This window comes from Indicator indicator, chromosome 1 (genome assembly GCF_027791375.1).
Source record: "Indicator indicator isolate 239-I01 chromosome 1, UM_Iind_1.1, whole genome shotgun sequence".
Classification (NCBI taxonomy): Eukaryota; Metazoa; Chordata; class Aves; order Piciformes; family Indicatoridae; genus Indicator; species Indicator indicator.
This window is the reverse complement of record NC_072010.1, coordinates 18,598,692-18,620,633: the sequence shown is the minus strand read 5'-3', so window position 1 is coordinate 18,620,633 and position 21,942 is coordinate 18,598,692. Positions and strand designations below refer to the sequence as shown.

The following is a 21,942-nucleotide window of genomic DNA, read 5'->3' as shown; positions in this document are numbered from 1 at the left end:
GAGGGCTGCAAATTCTCAGCACCTTTAAAAATCAGGCAATAAGGCTTTTATCTTATCCATAAATTAGTTTAAAAAAATTATTGTTTTTCCCTCCTCTGATTGCATCTGATCTTATGAATCAACTGCATCAACAAAACATGTAGCTATTTAAACAAAACAAAGCAAGCAATGGAAAGTGCCATACTATAAATTACCAATATATTGTTACCCATTTCACTGTTACTGGTAACTTAATTATTTGTTTAAAAAAATGAAGTCAGTGCCATAGTAAATCTTTGTTTCCTATGAATAGGTGATCATAGCACAAAAAAAGCTCACCAAAAACATACAAACATACAAACAAACATACTTAGGGTGTTGTAACAAGTTCAAAAAACTTGGCTTGAAAATTGCCTGCCAGAAATAGAAAAATCCTCTTTCTGCAGGTTGTTTTAATACCATGCAGCCCAAGGACAAACATCCAGCAAGTTAAAAAAACGAAAACAAAAATCCCAACAACATGTAACAAGAATACAAAGTGCTGCATATAAACCCCTGATGCACCAAAGATTTTAACCAGAGACCACAAAATTTTTTTTGTTTTGTTTGTCTATATATCTATATATATCTATATATATATATATTAATTTACACTGGAACATTCTCCAGCTGTGAAAATAGCCATTTAAAAATTTTCAAACTAGAACACAAAACCTATCCGGTACTTCCGATGCATGGGGCTATACATACAGACTCCATGATACAGTATTTCACATAAATGGATTACTATATAACCTCCTTGCTGAGAAGGAGATCCCAAATGCTATTGTAGCAAACCTCCCTCAGCATTAGAGCTGAGCTGAAAACTACTAGACACCGCAAAGATGCATCATCTCTCAATAACCTAGCTGAGATTTTTCCACCAAGATGGCTGCAGCAAGCTGCTGAGCATCTGTCATGTGAGGGTTCTTCTTCATGACGATCCTCACCAGATCAGGGGGGAAGATGTTGCAGAGGTTAATGTAAACCTTCTCCCGGGTGTCTTGGAGCCTTGGAGGGTCTTGAGGGATTCCACAGTAAGGTACTCGCCAGGTCTGGTCCTGCTGTTCAGGTAAGCTTTGGAAGGCAAACTGCTCATAACATGGCTGTGTTGGGTTACTTGGCAAGGAGTAGGTCTGGCGGTAGCCATATGCATCCATCCCGTAACCCTGCCTATCCCAGCTTCCAAGCCCATCTTGGCCAGAATAAGGCTTTCTGTGTCTTAGTGGAGAATTATCATATAAACGTGAGTCTGAAATGCTGTCTATTCTTGTGGACACGAGGGCTCTCCCCAGATGCATGGATTTTGAATGTGGTGAACTCTGAGATGTAGAGTAATCATTTGGACAACTAGAACGAGCAGCGACTGCTGGATGCTGTAGGTGCACAGCCATGTATGGAACTGGAGGTTTGTGGTGATGCTTTGGTTCTTCGTGACTATAGCTTTGCACTCGTGCGAGAGGCTCGTGGTAGCTCTGGAGGAAGGGCTGAGTGTTAAGGCGGCCATGGGGGTGCATATGCTGGCACTTCAAGTTCTCCTCTAGCTGCGGGTCAGGCGAACTCATGTAAGAGCGATCGCTGTAACCCACGTAGGAATCACTACTGCCACAGCTGACGCTCCCTTCACTGCTGCAGTCAGAAGCTACAGAGCTAATCCTATAATCTGTGTCCAAGGAGAAGCGCCTTTCAGGACTACGTGGGCTAGATATACTTAGATTTGAATATGCACTCAGCATGGAGTAATACCCTACATCCACAGGAGACTCACATTTTGGATATTGGTCATAAGGCATTGGTGTTCCATGATTTTTGGTTGCCATTATCACTGTGGGATACTGTCCCTGTGGTCTTTGATCCTGAGGTGTGAAGTGAACTCCAGATGGAAGGCCATTAGTTAAAGGTGCAGTACTTTGGGGTTTTGCAGCAGAGGAACTTGGTATACTAACTAAAGAAGGTACAGACCTGGTTTCCAATTTGTTTTTGGTGGGAAGCTTTTCCTCCAAGTCTTGATAGACTTGAGTCCTTATACTAGGATCTGATTGCCTCTTTGGAGCAGCACGCTTCAGCTCAGAAGTGACATCATTTTTAGTGCTACAGGGAACACTATTGCTTTTTACCAGTCCTCCTTCACTTGTAGTTTTGGCAGCTGCACTTCTAGACATGGCACGAAGTTCATCAGCCACAGATCGCTGAGGTTGATTTCCTCTCTCTGGATGATAGTATTTGCATTTGTGTCCATAGGTACATTTCTTCCCTATTAATACAAACATAATCAGATAACAAAATCTTCAACCAAAATCTGTTAATCAACGAACAATGGAAACACCCCTCATTTAAAGTTTTGCTCCCGATTTGAAAGTTCTTGCAAATGGTTTTGTGTGACAGTGCTTGCAGTGTGTGCTTGCAACTAGTGTTCCAGGAGTGCAGATCAACACTGCCAGACATGTTTTGAACTTAATGTGACATGTCAGTGTGTCTGTGCACCCCTGCTGTACTGGGCCAAGGAGATATATAGGCACAAAACTGATTAGGAAAATCCCACAGAGATGTAAGACCAGCAGGTTTCAGCTCAGTCAAGATGTACCTGTAGGAATGATCAGTAACTAAAGTTCAGACAGCTGAATCAATTTTCTAGAAGAAAACTTAGGTGTCTAATGACCAAATCACATTAGAAAAGGGCTTTCTGGAGCATGTGGAATTTAGGTGCTGTTTGGACCTATTCCTAGGAATGATTAATAAATTTACTCCTTTAGTTCAAATAGTAGAAAAAATGTTAAATAGCACATGAAAAAAATTCCACTTTTCACCATCAGATCAACATTTCAGCCATTCTCAGGCTAAGATAACAATGTAAAAACCTCTGTTAAAAAGCTTTCATTTTTGTCAGTGCTATAATAAAGCAGGAGCTTGGTCCCCAGTTCTAGCAGTACCGAAAACTGATGAGTTAAATCAAATTACCATATGGACATGGTTGCTTCTTATGTTCTGGCACAATAGGCTTCTTCCTAAGGAAATTGTCCAGACTTGGACCATGGCGACCAAGAGGATCATCAGGAGGCATAAATCTATAAAGCAAGGAAAACAATTCTATTATGGAAATCAAACCAGCCTTTTCATATTCCTCATTCAGTGAACAAAAACCTCACGACTCTCCTACACCATAACCTTCTACACTGATGGTTTTAAGCCTGGGTACTTTGAGAGCTGTTTTGAAAGGCCACCTTTCTGCTGTCTAAGAGATTAGTCCTAGAAATAGACCGTGCATTTGTAGACACCCTAGTCTGCTTCAAACACCTTTAGTCTAGCTGAGCTGACAGCTCTGCAACAAATTAGAGCTGCACACAACACATTCCAAAATCAAAGCAAGGGCAGCAGTACAGGCAGTGATTTCTTACAGTACCAAACTAACTTTGCAGAACTGTGCTGATTGTCTAGGACTCTTGTATCAGTATTTAAGCTCTTAAATACAAGAGTCTGCTTCACAGAATCACAGAATGTTAGGGGCTGGAAGGGACCTTGAAAATTCATCTAGTCCAACCCCCCTGCCAGAGCAGGATCACCTGTACCAGATCACACAGGAATGCATCCAGGTAGGTGCATGTTTACATGGAACTTCCTGTGCCTCAACTTCCACCCATTGCCCCTTGTCCTGTCACTGGGCATCACCAAGAAGAGCCTGACTCCATGCTTGGCAGACTACTGATTTCCTCAGTCTGCCGGGCTATGAAGATACTGTAGGTCTGTGGTATCTACCATGGATCTACACAGACAGTTGAACTACAGCCCTCCTGAGGTCCATTCCAACATGGGTTTCTCCATGACTCTAGGATTTAGGAGTCTAACCACAGGCACTCAAAAATGCTGGCTCAGTACACCAAGACAACTGGAATACTATATCATAGCATACATGTATTATAACATATACATGGACATTCACCAAAAGAGGAAAAAATAGCATAAAAGATATTGCCATTAAAAATTTCTAGCAAAACCCAGAGTTTGAGTATTCTTAATCAGAAGACCAAATCCACAATCAGCTATTCCTCTTGTTTTTCTACACATCCCTAATGACTTGAACATAAGATATAAAAATCCCTACAAATCTTCAGATTACTTTAGTGGCCTGTATAAAGGTGGCAAAAGGACTTACTTGTCATTAACAAATGAATACATCAGCAAGCGTTCATCTATGAACTTCTTCCATTCAGGCTTTTCATTAGCTAGATCCCTGTAGTTATCATTAGACACAATGATGCCATCTGACTCAAAGGCCAACTTCACTATAAATCGGTCGTCGTAGCACACCACCCTTCTCCCCTGCACCCGGCGGGATGGTGTGAACACAAGAATCTTCTCCTTTTCTAATTTACGCAAGATTTCTTGATCTACAAGGAACGACAATCAAAGAGTTAAAAACGAAAGAAAGAAAATAGAAACGTTTGTTTAATATCCAAAGACATTAGATTTAAGGAAGACTATCTCAACATTTTTGACCGAACGTGTCTGAAATGGCAACAGTCCAGAAGAAAACATCTGATACTTGAAGTTACAGCCAGCAGTCAACTGGCAACATTTGAAAAAAAAAAAACAAAAACAGTAAGAAGACAAATAAAATCCTCCTGCTCCACACCATTTCTCTAACACAGGGCTCCACACCACTCCTCTTACACAGGGAACCTTGTTTGTGTTGCTGTGGTTCAAAAGAAAACTACTTATCAAAAAGTATGTGTAAAACTCCTCTGGTTGAAGGCGTAGTTTTAAACCTTACTGACTATTTAGCAAACAGAAGGGCTACAGCCAGGTACAGACAAGGGCTTTGCACAACTGAGATCCTTAGGACAAAGCTCTTTCATCTCTTTGTGGTGCTCAGCAAGAGACAGCTTTTGAAATAATTCCAGTAGTTCATGTTAATGGGACTATCCCATAAAAGCCTCTGCCCACCAAGAGAAGGCTTAACTACTACTACCCTCAAGGACTAGAAAGCCCATGTTCTGGTCAACCACTGAGGCTCTTCAAAACACGAACTGACCTCTGATGTCATATTCTAACCAACAGCAAATATGAGTGTTGGTGGTTTGCTTTTTTTAACCCTCAGTAACAGTTCAGAACGTATCTTTCCTTGAGGGGTTTACAAATTTATGTATAAGGTCGTACCAATCCAAACGGATTTTTCTTTTATCCTGCTCAGTACACATTTAACATGTTATGTAAACCCTTCTTGTCCTACACAGTCTGTCAATCACCTATCCAAAAGCATCTTCTCTCTCTCTATGCAGAATCTAGAGACCCCAAGGAGCTTTGAAATATGGGCTCAGACTACTACGGAGGTTGTACCTAGCACCACTGCACATACTCCTTGTGTTGACTTTTCCAGCTATCACTGTCCTCAGAGCACACAAGCTATGAAAGAAATTGAAAACAATGCAGAAGATGCCTGCACAGTGAATACAAGTCATGGCTCTTAATAATGTTTGAGATCTCAAATAACTCAACTGTTCCGTAGCACAAGAAACTTGACAGGAAACATGTTCCATCTAGGAAAAAATAAAACAAAACAAAACAGCAAAAGAGACTCCAACAGGAATAAATAAAGCACTGATATTACATGTAAGCAATGCACTTGATATAAGCATTTATCTGCTTAGCAGAAAAAAAGCACAGTTTTTTAAATAAAATTCAACCTTTTCACATTCACCGCCTTGACTCCTCACCATGTGGTAAAAATGGAATAAGAGTGTGATGGGAGGTGATTTTTTTGTCCACTATGAAAGAATTAAAAAAATCTGCCATGTCATGATTGGCAGTAATAATAAGAAAGATGCAGCTGTTGTTTAGTCGAAGAAGCTTCTCATGAATACTGACAATCTAGAACCATCCTCACGTTAGCCATCTAAGACTTTTTCACAATTCCAGAAGGTTGCTTATTTCAGGTGCATATCTCTGGAAATTAATGGAGTGGGGCACAACCTATTTCACAAGAGTAGCAAACAGGCTTGCTGCATCCTGAGAAGACATCTGAAAAACCTCTGTTTTACAGAAGATACAATAAGCTGCTTTGATCTTCCTCCCATTTTCAAGGTTCATCGTGACATGGATAAATGATTTTTCATTGGTATACTGGGTCAATTCTAAGTCTTGAAACTAATTTTAGGGGTTTCTAGCCCCATCCACAGCTCTAGCAGATGTCATAATTTATTTCAAAACAGCCAAATCTTCATTGCTACACCAACACTCTTTTCGTGCTGCAAGCACCAGTATAGTGAAAAAAAAAGGCTCCAGACTGCTTGTGACAAGGGGAGAACACCAGCTTTTCAAACATTTTCTTGCTTCACCATGACATGTTCCAGTAGCAATCAAGGAGATGAAATGAGATATTGTGAAGATCTTTTCAGATGTTTGAAAATGCACATTGTAACCAAAACATGATTCCATGTTCTTTTAGAAGCCATAGCTGCTGCTCTCAAAAGCTTCCCCTCTTTAAAGGTAGCCATGTTTTTTTTAAAAAAACAACTAACAGCTAACTCTCTCAAAACCCCAATCCCTCCTCCCTCCTAAATGCTAGGGGTATTTTCAACCTGAAATTCTCCTTTGTTTAAAACAGAGAGAACAACTTTCCAGCCTTCCCACAGAAATCAACTAGCTTGATCAAGAAATAAATACCTCTATTCCATTTTTTTCTACATAAAAACATTCACATTCAAAACTTTCAAAAGCTGTCTTAATAGTAAATTATAGAATCACAGAATCATTTTGCTTGGAAAAAACCTTTAAGATCATCAAGTCCAACCATTATCAAACTCTTCCAAGTCTGGTGCTAAACCATGTCCCCCAGTACCACATCTATTTGTCTTTTACTTCTCCAGGACAGGGATTCATTCACCTCCCTGGGAAACCTATCCCAGCCTTTGCTAACCATTTCAGTGACAAAGTTTCTTCTAATATCCAACCTAAACCACCACTGATGCAATTTGAGGCCATTTATTCTTGTCCTATCACCTGTTACGAAGGAGAAGAGACCAACACCCACCTCGCTACAACCTTCTTTCAGGTAGTTGTAGAGAGCATTAAGGTCTCCCCTCAGCTTTCTTCTTTCCAGACTAACCAACCCCAGTTCCTCCAGCTGCTCCTCACAATGCCTGCTCTTCAGACCCTTCACTAGTTTCACTGCCCTTCTCTGGACCTGCTTCAGCACCTCAATGTATTTCTTGTAGTGAGGGCCCCCAAACTGAACACATTACTCAAGGTGTGGCCTCACCAGTGTTGAGTATAGGGAGATAATTCTCATAACCCGGAGCATGGGCAGTGACTCACTGCAGGTGACAGGCAGGCAGGCCAGCCTGGCTGAATCTGCTCACCACAATAAAGATCACCCGATGAATCACTAACTTCAGACCTCTACACTGCCTATGTTACATGGGCATAACACATTTTAAATGCAGCAATTACATTCCTCAAGAATTAAGTAGCAATATTAATGGAAAAATTATCACGTGAACATAAAAGGATGACTTGGAGAAAGCCTTGCTTTGTCTTTTTCCTTCTCAAAGATCACAATTAAGTTATTACACCGAAGATATTTTCTATTACTCTTTCATTTCTGAAGACTTTTGAGCAGTAGTACTCATGCTTTGCAAAGCACCAAACAAAACAGTGAAGATGGAACAGAGCTTACCTGTGATAAGAGCATCAGGTCTCGACTGCTCTTTCCTCCATGCTGGCACAAACACAGTAACATCCTTATGGCCTCTTTCCAAAAACCAGTCCACTGCCAATTTGATTCCTCGACAGGAAAACACTTCTTTGTTCCCATGGCTGAAACACAGATTGAAATTAATTATATGACTTTTCTGTTCTATGACCACAAACAGAACACAGCCAAATGTGAATCTCAAAGCTATGCTCTTCACTTGCTCCACAGTTTCTAAAGGCATCTGGGAGCCATTCTGAATCTTGCCTCAACATTGCCATCATTTGTAAAACGGTGTGGGAGAGGGATACCAAATCTGTCAAACACTTTTGCATCTGTACACAGACTTGACAAATAAAAAAGTGTTAAAAATTCTCATAGCCTAACCAGAAGCACAGGCTATAGCCTAGCACAGGCACTACAGAGAACTCATGAGAGAAAAGAGGCCTGAAATACCAACACAAAAGAGTGCAATGTGTTTAGGAAATGCCTGCAGATGACTAATGAGCACCAGCATGCATGCATGGTAGCAAGGGAAAAGACAACAGATCCCCACTGCAAGACATCTGTGAGGTTTCATCCTCATGAAGAAGGAAAGAGAGAAGAGGTCTGCAAGCCTAAGGGGGTGGCAGGCACTCTGCAGAACAGATCAGGCAAATTAAAGAGACTGTCCAAAATCAACACCACAAAATTAAGAATTTGTTCAGCACTGCACTTCAGAAGAAGAGATTAATTGTGTATTAAAAAAAGCTGTGGAGAGACAGTTAAGAAGAACCTGATCAGACACAAGCAAAACAAACGATGTGCGTCTGTTGTGCAATAACTGTCTGAGGTAAGGCGAGAGATGCAATTATGTCATTATCTAAAGGCAGACAAGTCCTCAGCCAACTTCTACCTCCTGTTTTGGCAGGACATGTTACAAAAGATACACAAGAACTGGAGAGAATCAAAAGAAGGTGAAATAAGAACTTGGCTCAGTTTCAGGGCCAATCTTGTTTAATACCAATGATCCGGATGAACGGGTTGAGTGCTCCCTCAGTAGGTTTGCAAGTGACACCAAATTGGGAGGGAGTGTTGATCTGCTTGAAGGTAGGAATGCTCTGCAGAGGGGTCTGGACAGGCTGGATTGATGAGCCAAAGTCACTTGTGTGAGGCTTAACAAGGCCAAGCACTGGGTCCTGCATTTGGTCACAGCAACCCCATGCAATGCTATAGGCCTGGAGGAGAGTGGCTGGAAAGTTATCCAGCAGAAAAGGACCTGGAGGTGTTGATCAACAGGTGGCCAAACATGATCCAGCAGTGTGCTCAGGTGGCCAACAGCACCCTGGCTTCTATCAGAAATAGTGTGACAAGCAGTGATTGTGGCCCTGTACTTGGTGCTGGTGAGGCTGCACCTCAAATACTGTGTTCAGTTTTGCAGCTCTCACTATGAGAGGAATATTGAATTGCTGGAGTGTGTCCAGAGAAGGGCATCAAAGCTGATGAAGAGTCTAGAAAACAAGTCTTATGAGTCTAGAAAACAAGTCTTATGAGGAGCAGCGAGGAGAACTGGGAATGCTACATCTGGAGAAAAGGAAGCTGAGGGGTGACCTCATTGCTCTCTACAACTACCTGAAACGAGGTTGTAGCAAGGGGGGGTGTCAGTCTCTTTTCATTAGTAACAAGTGATAGGACAAGAGAAAATGGTTTCAGATTGCACCAGCGGAGGTTTAGATTGGATATTAGGAAAAATTCTTTACTGAAAGAGTGGTCAGGCTTCAGAATAGGCTGCCCAGAAACTGCTAGTCACCATCCCTGGAGATGTTGAAAGCATGTGTAGATGTGGCAGTTTGGGACATGGCTTAGTGGGCATGGTGGTGTTGTGTTGATGGTTGGACTTGACGCTCTTAGAGGTCTTTTTCAACCTTAATGATTCTGTGGGGAAAGGCTAAAGTGTATTTAGTTATTCTGGGGAAAAAAAAGGCAGCTTCTGGAGGCACAAAACATCCTTCAATAATTAGTGTATATGGAAAAAATTTGGTAGCAGAGGGTTGAAGTGTGGCCTCTGTAAGAAGTCAGGGACTGCCCCATGCCAGGCATGCCCAGCTCCAGCCAGATCCATAACAGAGAAGGGAATGAGAGAACACCGAGGCTAAAGGAGGAAAAGGTACTTGTGAGCAGCAGGTACGCACCCGGAGTGACTTGCAGCCTATGTAGAACAGGAAGAGTACAAGGAGTAGCAGAGAAAAATAGTGACATCCTCGCTCAAGACCATCCCTGCTCACTGCCTCTCTGAAAGGACTCAGTGTCAGTTGCAGCCATGTCAGAAAGAGTACCATAAGAGAGGTGTCTGGAGTGATGCCGTGATGAGGGAACAGGGAGAACACTTGTTTGGAGTGAAGCAAACCTGGGAAAAGGAGAGATCCTTTTGCCCCTTAGTACTTTCATGTTTGTCTTTTTAATTTCCTAATACCTGAGTCAGTAATTAAACACTTATGTTAACTGGTTATAAATTAAATTTCCCAAGCTGAGTCTGCTTGGAATGCACCAGTACTTGGTAAGTGGTTTCCTTCTCATTATTCAGACCTGTAAGTTTTTTTGCTCCTATTCTTCCTGTTTTCTTCCTTGTTCTGCTGGTGGAAGGAATTGCACCCATAGGACCGTAGTCCCACTCATTAAGGACAGAAAAGTCCTTACTTAGTATAAGGAATAGTTAAGCAATATGCTAGAGAAAGTTTTCTAACTGACCAAGGGGACAGTCTGGCCACAGATTTTGGGATCTCCTCCTGGATACTTGTCAGAACAAGTCACACCGCCTCTGGGACCAGTCTGGGTTCTCCATGCACAGGAGATAAGCAGCTTTTGTGAAGTCAGTCTCAACACCACAGCTCTATGAAGCAGAAGAAACACAGAGGCATGAGAGCAAGCCATTAACCTTTCTCTTGGGTGGCTTGTCATATACAGGTGTGCCACAATCTGCTTTCCAGAAAGGTAAAACACAGTTCTTTCACCATGGAGAGATTTGTGAAGGCAACAATACGGTGTTGGGTAGGATAACCAAACGGATCCTACAAGTTCCTCCTACTTGTTCTGAGGTAAGTAAAAATACCAGAAAGCTGGTTAGGTTTTTTTTGTTTGCTTGGGGTTTTGGTTTGCTTTGGTTTTGTGTTTGTTTGTTTTGTCTTAGGGTTGGATTTGTTGTTGTTGTTGTTCTTGTGGTCGTTTTTTTTTCCTTTTTACATTTTAAAGTACCATTTTAAAGTACCTACTATTTCCAGCTTTCTGAAACATAGAACTGCTCCTTCCTACTTTGAAGGAGCTTGAGCAATTGCACAATGGATGAAGTGCCACAGGAAAAGTCAGGAAAAATTTTGAAACAATGTTCAGATTCCAGAAGCCTGCAAAGAAGGTGATGTGCACATTCATGTCTAGGCGTTGAGAGAGAATGAGTCATGGCTAACACCTCTCACAAAGCATTCTCAGCAGAGGCTATGTGGAAAGTTACCCCCAGTCAAAAGAGAGAAAGAGGGGAAAACAAAGAAAAATAAAATAAAAAAAGAGCCCAATACCATTATCTGGAACTGTACTAGTTTCTTTTCTAACGACACTAGAGACAAGACCTGGAAACAGAATTATATACTAAGATAGTGCAATTACTGCGGGGTTGAGGGTTAGACTGGATGATCTTTGAAGTCTCTTCCAACCAGATATATAATCTGTGATTCTGTGAAATAATAATCGAAGCTTGTAGATTTTAGCTGGCAAAGGGTACTCCAAGGATAGGTTAAGTACATGTGCTGTGCTTATAGGGCCACACTACAAACACTGTCAGGAGCAAGACATCTATGTATCTCAGTATTCTTGTTTAACTGTGGTTATAGACCTCTGCAATAACACATTCCTTGTTTTGTACAATAATATCATGTAATAAATTATTACACTATAATAATAAAACATACAGTAACATTTTTTCCAGGCATTGTTTGGCCATGCTTGTTTGGCTGAAAGAGTACTATCTTTTTGTATTTAATAACTTTTCAAACCACACACAGATGTGTGGTGTTTAAAAGGCATGTGCAAATATGCATAGAAAAAATGGCCAACAAGTATTTCTCATCATGGCAAGTCTAATTTCACCTCCCTGCAACAACACAAAGTTCAGTATCCAGTGGGCAGCCATAAAGCCTCCTTTGCCAAGCCTGATACAAGAGGTGACTGTTGATGCTATCAGCGAGTCATGTGCCACCATAAACACATTGCAATCCATTTTAGAATGGTCAAGAAGGGCTTGTTCCAGCTACTAAATTCCATGGAAATCACTGCACTGTTATTACTCTAAACAAGTTCCGTGGTTTCAAATAGATAAAACCACTTTTCTCTTCTGACAGCACACAAGCACTTTGTTAGACTACATTTAATAACAGTATGCTTCTTCCCATAAGTCTGAGAAACAATTTCTGGAATAAAATCCTGGCCTCTCTAAATGAAATGGATGTTCTTGCCTACTTCTTTCCACCAGGCTGGAATTCACGTCATACTTTTGAATTCAGAGGGAGGACCATGCAGTTCAGCTCCTTAGTTTTCTCTTGCCTAACAAACTATTAAAATTCTTTCATCCATAACATGAATTTTAAATATGCTTAAGCTCTATGAAATAGAAATGAGAAATGCATTACAATGCACACTAGCTTTTCTGCATTGCTGAGCAAATTCATTTAGAGCTTGTATAACCTCCGCATTTTTTTCTGCTCCTTTTCAGACACATGCCTAAACTAGTATCTGACAAATTTCAAGAAATGTAAATGATTAGTGAGAAAGTGTATGAAAAAGGATCAGTAATTAATTTTTTTCCTCCTCTTCTGTTTTGCTGTCATGCAGATTCGATGCTCTCCTTTTATTGACCTTTGTGCTTCATCAGCTTTATCACATATGGTGAAAATACTAAAACCATGCTGCTTCTCCTGCTTTTTTTCCTTCTGATTAGTTGTAAAAGAGAGGATATATGTTTGTCAAGAAACTTTCTTTTACAAATCTCTCTCCAATTATAAGTCTGTGAAAGATCAGAGCAGCCAGGATGATAGCTGTAGCCCTGAGTAAGACACTGATGTATACTGCTTTGGTTCTGCTTGCTGACTATGTTTAATTTATCACTCTTAGATGAAGGAATATAAAGTATATTCCTTATGAAGTATCTATTTCTCCTTCATACCAAGCATGAATAATTCTTTTTATCACAACTTTTATATTAGGCCTGTTGATAGCTGTGGTTGTACTTTTAATGGAAAGAAAAAACCAACACCATAACAACTCTGATGAGAACATTTTCATTTTCTCTGTTACAATCTTAGCCCTCAAACTAGATTTTCAAGTGACTGTTCTGAAATGAGATGTGATATTGTGATGGTTTGAAACTGTCTTTTTAATTTTTCCTTGCAAAGTTCAGAACAGAGAAAGTGAAAGAGTATAAATAAGTCACTATTGGCTGTAAGAAAGCAAAATACTGATTGTTCTAAACACTTCCATTGGATAGATAGAAATGTTTAAGAACTATTACCCAAAACAAAGTAGGCATTCGGCACATTCTGCGTTCGGCAGTGGGGGCAGTTGCTGGGCTGTCTGGCTGCTGTTTCTTCTTCTCTTCTGGCTGAAGATAACACACTGACCTTGGCAGCTAAGTTAACAACTTTCTGCTTAACTAACTCTGCTTCTCTGTCCAGGGGGGTCTGGGGGGAAGCTCCTGGGAGAGAGAGAGGCCCCTTTGGAAGGGTCCCCTTGGGGGGAAGCAAAGGGATATCGGTTGTGCTTTTCTGTTGATTGTATATATTTGTGAATGTTGTGAACTTTGTATATTTGTACATATTCATTGCATTTCGTTGTAGGTTTTAGACTCTGCTTGTAAATACAGCCTTCATTTGCTTCCAGACTGGGCTAGCCTGGTTACTTGTTGGTGGTGGGGGAATTTCAGCTCACACCGACACACTTTTTATTTTTGGCACCCAACGTGGGGCTCGATTGTTTGTATGATTTATTCCTGCTCAGATTAGGAAGCAAAATGAAGCTGTTTTGGATTCTGAGTCATTCTATTTCATCTATTATCGGTGCAATTGTCTACTGCTGGGCTGTTTCCTGCATGACAGACAAGATTGTGAGATATGTGGCATATAAGTCGTTTCTTTGGGTTAAGAACAAGTTACTGAATGTTGGTGAATTCTGTTGTGGTCTTATTGGGCTAAGAAATTATGGTAACTCAACTATGGATCTGCTAGCAGACACATTGAGTTTGTTACTCCTCTTACAGCTACAGAGGTTCTTTGGTACCTTAGACATCTTGTGCTAATCTTAATTTTGTTGCTTCTTGGAATAATCATATGGCTACTGATAGCACTGTGTCAAGAAAGATATAAGGCTACTTGCTCTTCCAACTCTGCTGTGAATGTGAAAACCAAGCCAGTAAATTTGGTGGCCACTGTAAGCAGAAAGCGCAAAGGAGCTGCAGGAGGAGATGCAGATGCTGCAGGAGATGGTGCAGATGGAGATGAGGGTCCTTCTACTCAGGGTCCCTCTGTTAAGAAAGATCCTTCTGGTGAGGAAGAGAAGGTTAGCCTTAAAACTCTGGCAGACCTCTTGAGACCCCATATGGATGATGGAGATGTAGGTCAGGATGTAGACCCTGGTAGATTAGCAACTGCTGGCAGAGCCTCTGAACTCAAGGAAATTCAACGGAGGATTAAAATAGGATTATGGGGACAGCGACCTCAGGATGATGATGATGATGATGATGATGAGGATGACATACAGTCAGCTAATGCACCCAGACAGGAAATTAGACATGTGAGGAAGGATTACATCAGAGGAGATAATGAGCCAGTCCTGTCTTGGCTAGCCAGGTGTTTTGATATGGGAGCCCCAGCACTGGTGGTAGGTGACAAGTCGGCCTCTCAGTTGGGGATGCTCTCAAAGGATACAGGCATAGACAGGCATCTAGGCAAGTGCATTGGTAAAGTTTCTCTGTGGGCATGCCTCCTACTGGCAGTCTCACTGAGGTACCCCAGCAGAGATGATTTACCATGGAACCCTAAGCCTTGGACCACAATAGCTGAGGGAATCAAGCGTCTGAGAGAGTTTGCTGTGAGAGAAATAATGTATGGAGATCATAAGACTCTGAATCCTGATGAAATTCCTGTTGGAACAGGCCTTGCCAAAAAGCTCATTAAGCTTGCTCCTCCTAATTATGCTACTATTCTGGCAAGCAGGATTGTGGCAAGAAATTATGGTGGAGTGCCTCCCACTGTTGGCCATTTCACTGACCAAATGAGGCAATTGGAGGATAGTCTTGCACGTACTTCTTTGGTTTCAGCCATTGAAACTTTATCTGGAAAGATGGAGAATTGCATGAAAGAGCTGAAGGAGGAACTTAAAACCTCCATATCCAACTTGATGAAGGGGGATGATTCTGATTCCTCTCCCTCCAGATGGATACAAGTTTCAGCTGTTAGGAACAGACGTGCTCCAAGGAGGCCATTCCAGAATAGGTCAAACCAAAACAGACAGCAGAGGCAATCACATGGCAGTAACTGGATAACTCTGCGTGATCAGTTTGGTGAGAACATGAACAGATGGGATGGTCAACCACTTCTGATCTTTTCAAGAGGTTACGGGAGCTGCAAAGGGGCAGTTCCCGAGGTAGCAATACCAGGAGGGTAGCTGTCGCTTCCTCAGTTTCCCAGAACAACTCTGATAGCTCCAACAGTGATCCTAATTCTGGTGCTGGACATTGTGCCAGCTGTACATGTGGATGTAATCCCCACCATTAGGGGTGCCCTGCCTTCCGCCAGGGGGAGGTAAGGGATAATGGAGATAACAGAATCTATTGGGATGTGTACATCCAGTGGCCTGGCACTTCAAAATTTCAGAAGTACAGTGCCTTGGTTGACACAGGAGCTCAGTGCACAATAATACCATCAAATTATCATGGGGGAGAATCTATAACTATTCAGGGAGTCACTGGTGGATCTCAAGAGTTGTTTAAGATAGAGGTTGACATAAGTTTAACTGGGAAGCAGTGGAAGAAACATACTATTGTAACAGGTCCTAATGCACCTTGTATTTTGGGAATTGACTTTCTGAGAGAAGGGCGTTTTAAAGACCCTAAGGGTTACAAATGGGCTTTTGGAATAGCAACTGTAGAAATTGATGGAGGAAAATTGAAGTTGTCCATTAGACCTGAGCTTTCAGATGAATCTGCAGTTGTGGGACAACATGAGATAGAGGATGTAAAGCTGCTGGTTGCTTCTCAAACTGTGCATCACAGACAATACAGAACCAACCGTGACTCTTCGGTGCCCATTCAAAACTTGATTCGTCAGTTGGAGAGTCAGAAGGTCATCAGCAAAACTCATTCACCTTTCAACAGTCCAATCTGGCCTGTGCGAAAGCAGAATGGAGAGTGGTGTCTGACAGTTGATTTCCATGCCTTGAATGAAGTAACTCCACCCATGAGTGCAGCAGTACCAGACATGATGGAACTCCAATATGAGCTGGAATCCAAGCAGGCCAAATGGTATGCTACCATAGACATTGCTAATGCTTTCTTCTCTATTCCCATAGCAGAGGAATGCAGGCCTCAGTTTGCTTTCACCTGGAGAGGCATTCAGTACACATTCAATCGTTTGCCCCAGGGGTGGATTCACAGTTCAACCATCTGCCATGCAGTGATCCATGATGCTTTGGAGAAAGGTGGAGCTCCAGAACACATTCAGTTCATCGATGACATCATCGTCTGGGGTGAGACTGCTGAAGAAGTCTTCGAGAAAGGTAATAAAATCCTTGACATTCTCTTGCAAGCTGGTTTCGCTATCAAGCGAGACAAGGTGAAAGGACCTGCCAGAGAAATCCAGTTTCTGGGAGTGCGGTGGCAAGATGGTCGCCGTCACATCCCAATGGATGTGATAAACAGAGTCTCCACCATGGCAAATCCCATCAACAAGAAAGAAACTCTGCGTTTCTTAGGCATAGTGGGATTTTGGAGACTGCACATTCCTGGATACAGTCAGATTGTGAAACCTCTATATGATGTGACTCGAAAGAGAAACAGTTTCCAATGGGGTCCTGAGCAACAAGCAGCCTTTGACCAGATCAAGCGAGAGGTAGTCCAAGCGATGGGTCTGGGACCTGTCCGAGCTGGTCCAGACATTAAGAACATTCTGTACACAGCCACGAGTGACAATGGTCCAACCTGGTGCTTATGGCAAAGAGCTCCAGGGGAGACACGAGGACGTCCTCTTGGTTTCTGGGGTCGTGGCTACAGAGGCTCAGAGGCAAACTACACTCCAACAGAGAAAGAGATTTTAGCTGCTTATGAAGGAGTGAAAGCTGCTTCTGAAGTGATCGGAACTGAGTCACAACTTCTTCTAGCTCCTAGATTGCCAGTTCTGAATTGGATGTTCAAAGGCAAAGGTTCTTCACCACATCATGCAACAGATGCTACCTGGTCTAAGTGGATGGCTCTGATAACACAGAGAGCTCGAATGGGAACTCTCGAAAGGCCTGGTTTGGTGGAGGTGATCACAAACTGGCCAGAAGGCACAAGCTGTGCAAAACCTCCAGAGGAGAGAGTAACTCGTGCTGAGGAAGCTCCTCCTTACAGTGATCTGTCTGATGATGAAAAGAGATATGCTTTGTTCACAGACGGTTCCTGTCGTCTGGTTGGAAACAAGCGAAGATGGAAATCTGCAGTGTGGAGTCCAACGCGCAGAGTTGCAGAAGCCAGAGATGGAGAAGGAGAATCCAGTCAATTCGCAGAGGTAAAAGCTGTCCAGCTAGCTCTTAACGTAGCTGAACGTGAGAGATGGCCAAAGCTTTATCTCTACACCGACTCATGGATGGTAGCCAATGCCTTGTGGGGTTGGCTGAAAGACTGGAAAAAGAATGGCTGGCAGAGAAAAGGAAAGCCTATCTGGGCTGCGGATCTGTGGCAAGACATTGCTGCTCGCATCGACAGAATCCCAGTGAAAGTGAGACACATCGATGCTCACATTCCTAAGAGCAAAGCTACTGAGGAACAACAACACAACCATCAGGCAGATCTAGCTGCAAGAGTTTCCCAGGTGGACGCAAACTCTGATCCTGATCCTGATCTTGACTGGAAACACCGAGGTGAGCTGTTCTTAGCTCGGTGGGCCCATGACTCGTCAGGACATCAAGGCAGAGATGCAACCTACCGATGGGCTCGTGACAGATCCATTGACATTTCCATGGATGCTATCACACAAGTCATCCATGACTGTGACATTTGTGCTGCTATTAAGCAGGCAAAGTGGATCAAGCCCTTGTGGTATGGTGACCGATGGTCCAAGTACAAGTATGGTGAAGCCTGGCAGATTGACTACATCACTCTACCTCGTTCTCCATCTGGTAAGCAGTATGTGCTGACTATGGTAGAGGCGAGCACTGGATGGCTGGAAACTTATCCAGTTCCTCATGCAACTGCACGTAACACCATTCTTGGTCTGGAAAGACAAATCCTGTGGAGACACGGAACTCCAGAGAGGATTGAGTCGGACAATGGAACTCATTTCAAGAACAATCTTGTAAAAAACTGGGCCAAAGAGCACGGCATCGAGTGGATATTCCACATTCCCTACTATGCACCAGCTGCAGGGAAGATCGAACGCTACAACGGTTTGCTGAAAACCACTCTCAAAGCCATGGGGGGTGGATCTTTGAAAAACTGGGAGAAATATTTAGCACAAGCAACCTGGTTGGTGAATAGTAGAGGTTCAGTGAATCAAGCTGGACCTGCCCAATCAGATTTGTTGCGAAAGGAAGAAGGTGATAGAGTTCCTGTTAAATAGAGAAAAGAATCTGTTAGGCAAAACTGTTTGGGTATTTTCTCCTTCAGGAGAGGCCAAAGCTGCCCAAGGGGTGGTTTCTGCTGAAGGTCCTGGTCACACCTATTGGATGATGCAAGAAAATGGTGAAACTCAGTGTATTCCACAAAGAAATCTAACTTTGGCTGAGAGAGGTTAAATTCAGAGTGTTGCGCAGACACAGCATCGCGCCCAAGAGGAGAGTCCATGAGATCTACGGTGCACGAACCCTGAGAGCCCTGAGTCACCTGAGAGTCCCTGTTCCTTCCTTCGCTCCATCTGCGAGGAAACAAGCTGTTTGCTGTTTTTCCTGGGATTTGACTCTTTTGAATCATCTACATCTGAGATAGCCGGAATGGACTATGGTCTTTATTCACCTATTGTTGTAGATGTTATTTTAGATTAGATAAATGATAGTAGCAGCCAATGGAATTGTTTAGAAGGGGTGGACTGTGATGGTTTGAAACTGTTTTTTTAATTTTTTGCTTGCAAAGTTCAGAACAGAGAAAGTGAAAGAGTGTAAACAAGTCACTATTGGGTGTAAGAAAGCAAAATACTGATTGTTCTAAACACTTCCATTGGATAGATAGAAATGTTTAAGAACTATTACTCAAAACAAAGTGGGGCACTCTGCACATTCTGCGTTCGGCAGTGGGGGCAGTTGCTGGGCTGTCTGGCTGCTGTTTCTTCTTCTCTTCTGGCTGAAGATAACACACACTGACCTTGGCAGCTAAGTTAACAACTTTCTGCTTAACTAACTCCGCTTCTCTGTCCCGGGGGGTCTGGGGGGAAGCTCCTGGGAGAGGGAGGCCCCTTTGGGAGGGTCCCCTTGGGGGGAAGCAAAGGGAGATCGGTTGTGCTTTTCTGTTGATTGTATACATTTGTGAATGTCGTGAATTTTGTATATTTGTACATATTCATTGCATTTCATCGTAGATTTTAGACTCTGCTTGTAAATACAGCCTTCATTTGCTTCCAGACTGGGCTAGCCTGGTTACTTGTTGGTGGGGGGGAATTTCAGCTCACACTGACACAGATATACACTCCTACAACACTGACTACTAACAACAACTAGCAAGTCTTCTGATGTGCTCTAATGCAATATTCAAACCAACACAGAGCTCTCAGATTTTGAAAGCTAGAGGAAATAAACACATTGATGTCAAGAGACATTAGAGCTCTAATCATAGAATAGAATCATAAAATGCACTGGATTGGAAGGGACCTCTAAAGGTCACCTAGTCCAACCCCTTGCAGTAACCAGCAACATTCTCAGAGCCCCATCAAGCCTGACCTTGAATGTCTCTGAGGGTGGGCCCTGGGCAAACTGTTCCAATATTCCACCAACCTCAAAGTAAAGAACTTCTTCCTAATGTCCAAACTAAATTTGTTCTTCCCTAGCTTAAAACCATTACCCCTTGTCCTAGTGCTGTGTGTCAAAATAGTCCCATCTTTCTTGTAGGCCCCTTTCAGCTCCTGGAAGGCTATTATAAGGTCTCACCAGAGCTTTTCCTTCTCCAGGCTGAACAACCCCCATTCTCAGCCTGTCTTTTTAGGAGAGGTGCCCTCATGATTATTGCGGCCCTCTTCTGTACCCACTCAATCAGGACTATGTCTTTCCTGTGCATGAAGACTCCAGAGCCAGATACAGTACTCCAAGTGAGGTCTCACCAGAGCAGAGAACAGTGGCAGAATCACCTCTCTGGATCTGCTGGCCATGCTTATTTTGATGCAGACTAGGATGCAATTGGCCTTCCAGGCTGCAAGTGTGCATTGCGGACTCACGTCCAGCTTTTTATCCACCAATATCCCCGAGTCCTTCTCCGCAGGGCTGCTCTCTACCACATTCTCCCTCAGCCTGTATTAACAATGGATTGTCCCAAATCAGGTGCAGGACCTTGCACTCAGCCTTATTGAATCTCATGAGGTTCATCTCAGCCTGCTTCTCCAGCTTGTCCAGACCCCTCTGGCTCTACAATGTATGCTGCATTACACATAGAGGTTTTTATATAACTGAAATCTTGACCCATCAAGGTACTTTCCATGTGAAAGCATAAGGATTAAACCCAAGAAGAACAGAACTAAAATACAGATCTGCCTGGTAAATTTAGAGAATTACCAAACTCTTATCATCTATTATGTCATACGAGGAAAACAGTGTTCAGGCCACAGCACAGAGAGACAAGAATTTCCGTCCTGTATCATATTAGTGACTCATTAGCCTGGCAGCCTGGTTTTGTCACTAGCCTAATTTAAATTTTTTTTTTTAAGCTCTACTAAGCTTCTGTGATTATTTCCTAACCACAGAAATAATTTGTGCCAAAGAATTTCTCAGTAACCTGGGCCTTCTATCAGTCCTGAATTTGTTCCTCATATTTTGATGCCAATAGGGAGTGGATGAAACAGATCACAAATGCTGGGGTTTTTTCCCATTAGCCAGTGATAAATTAATCCAACACTTTGAGGTTTTTGAAGGAAAAAAATAGCCTTGGGAGCTGTAACACTTTTCAAAACATCTTTCATCTGTAGGGCTTCCAACGCGGGGGCACTCTACGGAGTACGGCAAGTGCAGTCACCAGTCAGACATGCACACAGGTGTCTGACTGAGCAAGAGTCACACGCTCAACAGTCAGAGGTCAAAACAGGCAAAGACAAGTTATACTCAAAGCTGCCAATGACAAGCTCCTATCCACGTGATTGATACTTGTTGGGAAAGTATTTCCATCTGCTCCCAAGGTGACTTCTCAAAATAACCAAAGAAACTAAACAGCCACTGCCTCTGAAGAATGAACATCTGAGTCAATGCACCAAGATAAAATTGTGTCTACCAAGCTCAGCAGCACAAAATCTGAAAAAAGGCTAATGCAGTTAAATTGTTAATTTGTTAAAACGCATATACAATTAAATTTCCATGTGAAAACTACATATGGCATAGACAAGACAACCAAACCATTCTTGAGTTGCCACAATTTGCAGTTGTAGAAAAACTTCTATGTAGAGAAGGCATCAGCAAACCTTTTACTACAGCCAGAAGATCTGCCTCACGGTTAATGCACAAGGACAAGACTCAGCTGCTGAAACGGAGATGTCAAACACTGGTTAGGCACCTTTGGGTATTTCGCACTCTCTCCAGCTGAGTGCCACTCCTGAACAGCACTGGAGTCTGTCATGTCTGTCAGGCCTGAGTGTACTTTTCTGGTGCCACCAAACTGTAATGTATCTGTCTTAAGTAGGAGTGCATTTAACTAAAAAGCATCTTCCTCTCACTAACAAAAAGTAAGTATGCAATGGTTATTTCACATCAAAACACACACAAATATACAGGACAAGGTGTTCTAAAAGAGGAAACTGAAGAGCATCACCTCCATGGCCTAGGAATCCTAAGGGTGA

The 21,942-nt window shown here is 42.5% G+C and overlaps 1 protein-coding gene across 1 annotated transcript in view; it reads right to left on the bottom strand.

Moving 5' to 3' along the window:
- Positions 1 to 875: 875 nt before the first annotated feature.
- Positions 876 to 21,942, bottom strand: part of ZC3H12C (zinc finger CCCH-type containing 12C) — a 33,710-nt gene continuing 12,643 nt past the window's right edge. Inside the window, exons 3-6 of the mRNA XM_054386378.1 lie at positions 7,691 to 7,830; positions 4,169 to 4,403; positions 2,977 to 3,083; positions 876 to 2,272 (exon numbers count right to left, since the gene is read on the bottom strand). Coding sequence (XP_054242353.1) covers positions 876 to 2,272; positions 2,977 to 3,083; positions 4,169 to 4,403; positions 7,691 to 7,830 — 1,879 coding nt within the window. The remainder of the gene's footprint in view (positions 2,273 to 2,976; positions 3,084 to 4,168; positions 4,404 to 7,690; positions 7,831 to 21,942) is intronic.